The sequence below is a fragment of the Sinohyriopsis cumingii genome, chromosome 18 (genome assembly GCF_028554795.1).
Source record: "Sinohyriopsis cumingii isolate HCF-2022 chromosome 18, ASM2855479v2, whole genome shotgun sequence".
NCBI classification, from domain to species: domain Eukaryota; kingdom Metazoa; phylum Mollusca; class Bivalvia; order Unionida; family Unionidae; genus Sinohyriopsis; species Sinohyriopsis cumingii.
In genome coordinates this window covers 89314843-89323611 of record NC_142978.1, presented here as the reverse complement: position 1 = coordinate 89323611, position 8769 = coordinate 89314843, and the positions used below count along the sequence as shown (strand labels likewise).

Sequence of the window (8769 nt, the reverse complement as noted above, 5' to 3'; positions counted from 1 at the left end):
AAATGCTAGGGATATAAATAATCGGCTTTTCCGATGTATTTAAGATATTAAAAAAAGAGGTCACCTTAAATTAAAAAATGAAAGTCATGCTGACATCACCTTATAAGTGGAATTGCATTATAACGAGTTTTACATGAACTTAGTATTTAAGCACTAATGGTGGTACATATGTCTACACGATTGTGCAATACACAACTTTGAGCCAGCTAGATTCTGATCCAAAATGACCCCACTTATAGCCCAGCAAGTTAACAGTGGACATTCAATAGCTGTCCATAATTAAACTGAATTAAGTTTATTGTTGAAATGAATAATGTGGGGATATTTTATCCTACTTCAAGACTAATTAATCTTAGTATCTGAAGATTAAGTTGCAATCACATAATGCTCAGGTATTTCATTTCCAACAAAGTAGAAACACATTGTACAATCAATTATACCTCGCTCACTTGCACTCTCCTATTTTGGTCTAAAATTGTAATGTACTACCAGAACCCTGTATCCAAAATCAAAATCAGTCACTCTTCCTTGTGTTAAGTGAATATCTGATCCACTTAGTTACCTAGATGTGTCACTAAGCTTCTGTACTGTAGGTTGCTGTTGGCATTAAAATTGTCATTTTTCATGTCTTTTATGCAAAACAATCATGCAAAGTACTTTGCACAGGGATATACGATATCATCTTTAACTGCCTTGGTATTAAATAACTCCAACTTTCATATTAATCTCTATCTGTTTGTTCCCTCATTTTCTTGTTATTCTCAACGTTTGATTTTACATCTTTTCCCAATCAAGGTTAATTTAAAATAATGGCGTTCATTTTAAGCTACAACTCATATCCTGCAGCAAATATTTCAACTACTGCTCACAACTTACTCCTGCTGTATGCTTTTTAAACATCTCACTCACAACCTGCTCTCTCTCTCTCCATGTATTTTGTTGAACATTTTGATCACAACCTATTCTCTCTCTCTCTCCATGTATTTTGCTGAACATTTTTATCACAACCTATTCTCTCTCTCTCCATGTATTTTGGTGAACATTTTTATCACAACCTATTCTCTCTCTCTCCATGTATTTTGCTGAACATTTTTATCACAACCTATTCTCTCTCTCTCTCTCTCCATGTATTTTGTTTAACATTTTGATCACAACCCACTCTGTTTTTTGATGATCTTGCTCAAAACTGTCCTCTCTCCATAACGTCTTGCTTACAACCTGTCCTCTCTCCATAACATCTTGCTTACAACCTGTCCTCTCTTCATAACATCTTGTTTACAACCTGTCCTCTCTTCATAACATCTTGCTTACAACCTGTCCTCTCTTCTTAACATCTTGCTTACAACCTGTCCTCTCTTCATAACATCTTGCTTACAACCTGTCCTCTCTTCATAACATCTTGCTTGCAACCTACTTTCTCTCCATATTTGTTGAGCATCTTTGCCAGCACTTGGACTCTGATGCTGATGATTAGTTAAAACTCATCAAATATATGATATTCTTCATAAAGTTTGGGGGAAATGACTGCATGCATTATGAAACTACCAGTAGAGTTTACACATTTTCAGCATTTGTCAGCAGTTTGATATCACTGCTTGCTTTCTCTCTCTTAACAAAAAATTTGATAATTTGATATGCTGTATTTTCATCTGACATTTAGCTGATAATAAAACTGCCATTTCATGACATTCTATTTTTCTTGATGTTGGGACAGCACTGAGATTCTTATCCAGCCCTAGTTCTGAAATCCTTATCCTTTGCTGTTTTGTCTTCATTTCTGTTCTTCTCATAGCTTGATTTTCTTCTTCTTTCCAACTGTGGTTAATTTAAAATAATCAACATTCAATTTTACCTGCAACTTAGTATCCTGCAGGGCTGTTTCTTGTGACCACAACCCCTACCCCTCTATCTCTCTGCCCTTAATTTCATTCTATGTACATAAAATTAATTTCCACAATACTTATTAAACAATTAAATTTTTCCTACAATTAGCAAACTCTGGCTTTGTCAGCTTCTGCAGATAAAGATTTCAGTAACTTTGTTTTTAAATATATAACATTTTAACAACCAAAGAAACCATGTTTTATGGTTTTAATTATTTTGATGATTAAAAAACTGCCTGTAGTTTGGATAAAACAAGATTTTTAATAAAAACAATGGGAGAAAAAAAGCACCCTCCCCAAAATGAAAGTTTGATACTTTAAGAGATATATAGTATTATGAATTTTTTTCGCATCATTGGCATCATGCTCATGTAATCTAAAATTTAATGGATAATTACATAGGTAACTCAGTGTCTCAAAATAGTACCCATGAAAAATATCCCCATGAAAATAATATCCCTGAAAATTATGCTCATAAAAATTATACCCATTAAAATAATATCCATGAAATGTATAGCCCTGAAAATCCTAACTGAAATAACACCCCTGAAAATCATACACATCAAAATTAACGGATTCAATGGGTTCACAGTTCTAACATAGGAGAAAAGAATCTTACAATAGGTTCAATTTCTGTCCTCTGACCATATTGAGTCAGAGGGTTAAAGTTGTCATCTGGTTCATCATCCCCTCCTTCCTCATTGTCAAGGAGATTCATCATAGAAGGCGCTGTCTGCTCCTTCAATCTGGGAAAGCTAAGGAAAATGGTGACTACTGGCAGTGTAGAATATGTGAATATGAAAGAAAATATTATCATCTTCTCTAGATATCATATCATATGTACCTTTATGCACTTGTAACTTTTTTAAACTTTGTGGGTTTAACGAGTCCTTCTGTAAATTTCAAAAACATCAACTTTTAGATAGGTCAGTATGTATCGTTTTAACTTGGTCTTTAAACTTATAAAGAAAAATGGTTGATTCAGATGATGACTGCAGCTATTACCAATGTAAAATAACATAATTTTGCAACTGCATGTCCAGTGACCCTGAACTTCGATATCTCAGACTCAATAGGGGTCTGCCCTTTCTTTCTCAAATGTATTGAAACTCTGAAGATGCTAAATATTTTGGGTAGGAAAGCTGACTTGTTACATGGAGTCCCAAACCATTTGCTAGGGCCATATAAATAATTTGGGTAGGAAAGCAGATCTGTCATGTTTGTTAAAGTCATGTTTTTTTTTTTACTCTTTGAATTTAAATTTGGAAGCAGTTCAAAAGAAAAGCACACTGGGTTATTATTTGATTAAAAGCTAATAACATAAAAGAATGCGTTTTTAACAAATTGAGTAATGCATGATACATGTAATACAAACAAAACGGCAATGTTTTTGGTACTTTAACAGGGCCAGAGTAGCAACAGTCAAATCCTATTTTACCAATGTGTCAAAGTTGCTTTAAAAAATACTTAAAAATTTCAAATGTGGCAAAAAATGCAGAAACTTAGACATAGTTTTTGTTCAGATACACTAGTATATCACTATAATGTATGCTTCATAAAAAAGTCAAATTTCTCCACTGACTGAGCTAATAAAATGCAAGATGGCCTCATTAACTGGTGTGGACCCAGCTCATTACTGAACCTATCCAAGGGCTTCATCATGCATTGTAGGTTTGATCAAAGTCAGATCCAACATGTGGCTTCAGAGTGGTAACATTCTCAGTCAACCTTTACAAGATGACCTCCTTTGGGCCTTGGATCTTTCCTATTATCTTGATGATACAAGACCATATACTAAGTCTGATCAAAATTATGTCAGAAATATGGCTCCTAGAGGGTAAAAACATGATATGGCTCCTAGCAGGTAAAAACTCAATATGGATCCTTAACGGTAAAAACTCAGTATGGCTCTTAGCAGGCAAAAGTTCAATATGGCACCTTAAGAGTAAAAACTCTGTATGGCTCCTTAAGGGTAAAAACTCGATATGGCTCCTTAAGGGTAAAAACTCAATATGGCTCTTAGCAGGTAAGAAATCAATATGGCTCCTAGAGGGTAAAGACTCAAATGGCTCCTTAAGGGTGAAAACTCGATATGGCTCCTTAAGGGTAAAAACTCAATATGGCTCCTAGCAGGTAAGAAATCAATATGGCTCCTAAAGGGTAAAGACTCAAATGGCTCCTTAAGGGTGAAAACTCGATATGGCTCCTTAAGGGTAAAAACTCAATATGGCTCTTAGCAGGTAAGAAATCAATATGGCTCCTAGAGGGTAAAGACTCAATCAGGTACAAGAGGACCTCATTATTATGTTATTTCTCCAGCTATCAAAACTGTCCAAAACCTTCATGGTACACACATACAAAGTTTGATCAAAACTGGACCAAATGGAAACAAGTTTAACCAATCAGATACAAGATCATCTAATGCATTATCTTTGGATTTATCCCCGATATTGTTGAGATAAGCCCACAGTTTTAACAAGCTCAGTCAATCCCATGGATGATGACCCCATTAGTATGCATAGATCTTGCTCACATTGGAACTTGTCCAAGATACAGAGAAGATAAACAAGTTCCAATTTTTATCGAGATCAGACACAAAACATGGGCTGAAGAGTGGTAACAAGCAAATGTTGATGTACAAACACAGGACTAAGCCATAAGCTTATTACGTCATTATGGTCAGGTGAACAAATACATTTCCAGCAAATGAAAAACAAACAACCACACAACCATATGGAAGCATATATGAATAGCAACTTTAGATACTACTTCTAGCAAGAAAGTCTGCAAGAATATGGTCATCAATTAATGTAAATAATATTATGAATATTTAATCTGTATTGTGTGCTTGACCATTGTCTTTTTTGTAAGTTATATATAGGTTGCTTACTGATATTTGAGTTCAAGGTTTAACCTTGTTTACAAACTTAAAATATTCTTGAATCAATTTTTTTACTCACATCCTTAGTTTTTTTTATAAGGCCGATGTAAACAAAATTAATGTTTTCATACTTTAAATTCAGTCTGAGGAATTATTTTTAATTGTACTCAGATATAATTTGAGAGAAATCAGTTATTTAAATTGTTCATTGGAATTACAAAGTACTTATTGATATTTTGGACCAAAACACTATTCTGGGATTATTGGGAATTCATTCAGAGACATTCTGGATTATATCATTGTGATACAAGACTATTGGAAAATCAGCTTATTCAAGACTTGGTACACCAACACATTCAAGACCTGGAACTCATTCAGAATATTCTATGTTTAGACTTGTGATAGAACATACAGGATTATTTGGGATTTAATTCATGGCACTATCAGTTTCTTTTACATTTTCACTTTGTATTCCAGGGAAATAAATTATTTCTTGAATTTTACAAAACATTTCGGTTTCACTTCTTTCCGTCACTTAGTTTTAAGCCCATAGACTTGTGACAACATCTATGCCAAATCAATTTTATTTCAACTTAAATACACCTTATGTGTGTATACAAGAGAGTGATTGATTGATCCACCTGAAGGAATCTCATTCATACTGAAGCTACAGATTTTGAATGGAGGAGAACTGCAGAGCAGTGCTGAAGTGTGAGCATCATTAATCTAAACAAAAGCACATCCTCCAAGCAAACCCAAGCAGCATCTTCTGTCAAGTGTGCCACAGACTGTTCAGAGGAAATATTTGGCTGATCAGCCATTCATACACTCTGAGAAAACAAACAAGTCAGTGATGTCATGGTCTTCTTCGAACTCAAAGGATGAACAAAACAAAAAAAAACAAGTGAGAGTGAGGAATGCTAACTGAATGGCATACTGTCTGCATTTACCTAGCCAGAAATTACTTGTGACAAAGGAACATTAATAACATGATATGCACGGGTATTTTACCCTAACTTTTGCTCACTCTCCTATGGATTTAAGTAAGATCAATTTCTAAAACCGACACTGGTTGTTTTGGATCACGTCAAGGAGTGTACGCTCTCCATTGTTCTCCAGCCATAGGGGTAAGTGTTAAATTTACATTTTCATTTGATATGCGAAGCTTATTCGGTTTCTAATGTCTTATCTCGTAATAATGCATTTATTACAACGCAGATTTGAACTTTGAATTACAAGTCACTATTAGAGGTTAAAGTATTATCATATATCTAGAGATTATACAGAAACTATTATTATGACCAATTTGGTTTTATTGTAGCTGATTGTGTCTGTCGCTGTGATTGTGTCTGTCGCTGTGATTGGGTCTGTTGCTGTGATTGTGACTGTGAATATGACTAGAGCTGTCTGATGCTGTCTAAAGTTGTTTAGAGCTGTCTGGAGTTTCCAGAGTATTTAGGGCTGTGTGCTGTCGATACGTATGTATGTACGTATGTCTGTGCCACAGACGTAGACGTAGCAAAATAAAAGTGTGCTGTATGCTGTCTGTACATGTGTATACGTATGACTGTACATGTGGTGGATCCATAAAGGGTGTGAGCGGCCAATAAGAGTGTGGGCCAACCCAAAGAATCGTGCGACTGTACAAGGGGTCTAGAAGCATACATTTGGATCAATTGTTGTTCCAATTGCATTTTTATGTTCATAAGATTATTCTGAATCTTCGTTGTGTTCATAAGATCATTTTGAATCTTAATAGAGTACATATTCGAGATTATGTGAATCTCTCTTATAGTGTAAAATACTGTTTGAAGTGTATCTGCAGTCCATGAGGTTTCTTGGATCTGTACATCATATTGATTTAATATTTTTGGTTTATTTTCGATGTGTGAATGTTGTGTAGAGTGATTTGAGTAAATCGTATGTTGAGAGCATGAGAGAATCATTGTATTTTTACATCATATATTTTTCTTTATTAATTCATTCATAAATTTCCATCTTTATCACATTGTGTTTGTCTTATTCATTTAGTCAAAAGACCCACTCGGTTTCTATTCTGTGACGCATAAAACCCTACATATACCTTCACCTGAAGGAAATGGCAAACCATAATACCCAAAAACGTTTAAGGCATGGCATCAAGATAATAAGGATACGTATACCTAGATCCCTTTTTCCTCTTTGGCGTGAAAAATCTCCTAGCCAGAGCAGCAAACTGCTTCCTTGAGGCTGAAATATAAGAAAGATTTCCCATGACAATACAGTTTTAAATAACTCATCCAATGATACTGTACTTGATAGTATATTTACCATACATACTTGCCAGTAACTTGAGTCCATATTTACCATACATACTTGCCAGTAACTTGAGTCCATATTTACCACATATACTTGCCAGTAACTTGAGTCCATATTTACCACACATACGTGCCAGTAACTTGAGTCCATATTTACCACACATACTTGCCAGTAACTTGAGTCCATATTTACCATACATACTTGCCAGTAACTTGAGTCCATATTTACCACACATACTTGCCAGTAACTTGAGTCCATATTTACCACACATACTTGCCAGTAACTTGAGTCCATATTTACCACACATACTTGCCAGTAACTTGAGTCCATATTTACCACACATACTTGCCAGTAACTTGAGTCCATATTTACCACACATACTTGCCAGTAACTTGAGTCCATATTTACCATACATACTTGCCAATAACTTGAGTCCATATTTACCATACATACTTGCCAATAACTTGATTGTATATTTACCATACATACTTGCCAATAACTTGATTGTATATTTACCATACATACTTGCCAATAACTTGATTGTATATTTACCATACATACTTGCCAATAACTTGACTGCATATTTACCATACATACTTGCCAATAACTTGACTGCATATTTACCATACATACTTGCCAATAACTTGACTGCATATTTACCATACATACATACTTGCCAATAACTTGATTACATATCTACCACACATACTTGCCAATAACTTGATTGCATATTTACCATACATAATTGCCAATAGCTTGAGTCCATCTGCAAACAACATGCATAATGTGCTGGCAGATTAGGGTCTAAGTTTCACTAGTTCTACCCTAACAAACTGCACAGACCCAGATCTGCCAGCATAGTAAGTGATGGCAGATCTGGGTCTATGCAGATGGATCTGACTTGCATAAGATTATACACAAAAAAGGAAATAATAATTGACTGATATATGAACATGGATTTTTTTCGAAAGTTATTATATCTGATCTTACTGTCACCAGACACTCCCTCAAACTGTCATCTTCTATGTGTTTGAAACAAATTCTATTTTTTCAGACATCAGGAGTGATGCAACCCTTCAGTCAGCTGTTGTTGTTGTTGTTGTTGTTGTGGGGTTTAACGCCATTTTTCAGCACATGATAGGCTATACATGGCGGCCAGTATTATTGGTGGAGGAAGAACCCGGGAAGACCCGAAAAGAACCACCGACCCACGAGAAGCTACTGGCAAGCTTTCTCACATACCCACATATTGGCTGAATCCGAGACTCGAACCGGCGCAGACAGAGGTGAGATGGCAGTGATCCGTAACGGAGAGCACTTTAGACCACTCGGCCACTCAGGGCCCCTTCAGTCAGCTGTAAATAATTCCATAAATTTCTGTAACTTTGAGACTTGCATCCCTTTAAACCCATGTACATAAGAGTTCCACAACTTTTCCTCTTGAATCTGCTAAATGTGTGGAAAAAATATTAAAACTATACATTACAAATATTGACTACAAATGACAATGTTTACCTTCTATGTATGTTTAGTGCATGATTCTCACTCCTACACTTAAAATAGACTTTTCCAGAAACCAGAAGAAAAAAAAAACACATGAGCAGACATGTTCTTTGCACTGAAAACTCCTGCATGGTTTGAAACACAAAACAAAATGATATTGTTGGGGACCCCTGCAACAATTAGTTTAGGAATTCAAACACATCA

General features: G+C 35.2%; 1 protein-coding gene across 3 annotated transcripts in view; it reads right to left on the bottom strand.

Annotated features, from left to right (window-relative positions):
- Positions 1 to 8769, bottom strand: part of LOC149777404 (CUE domain-containing protein 1-like) — a 48388-nt gene that overhangs the window by 11211 nt on the left and 28408 nt on the right. For all 3 annotated transcript variants that reach the window (XM_089942028.1, XM_089942027.1, XM_089942029.1), the window contains exons 7-8: positions 6921 to 6993; positions 2503 to 2629 (exon numbers count right to left, since the gene is read on the bottom strand). In XM_089942028.1, the coding sequence (XP_089798154.1) occupies positions 2503 to 2629; positions 6921 to 6993 (200 nt within the window). The remainder of the gene's footprint in view (positions 1 to 2502; positions 2630 to 6920; positions 6994 to 8769) is intronic.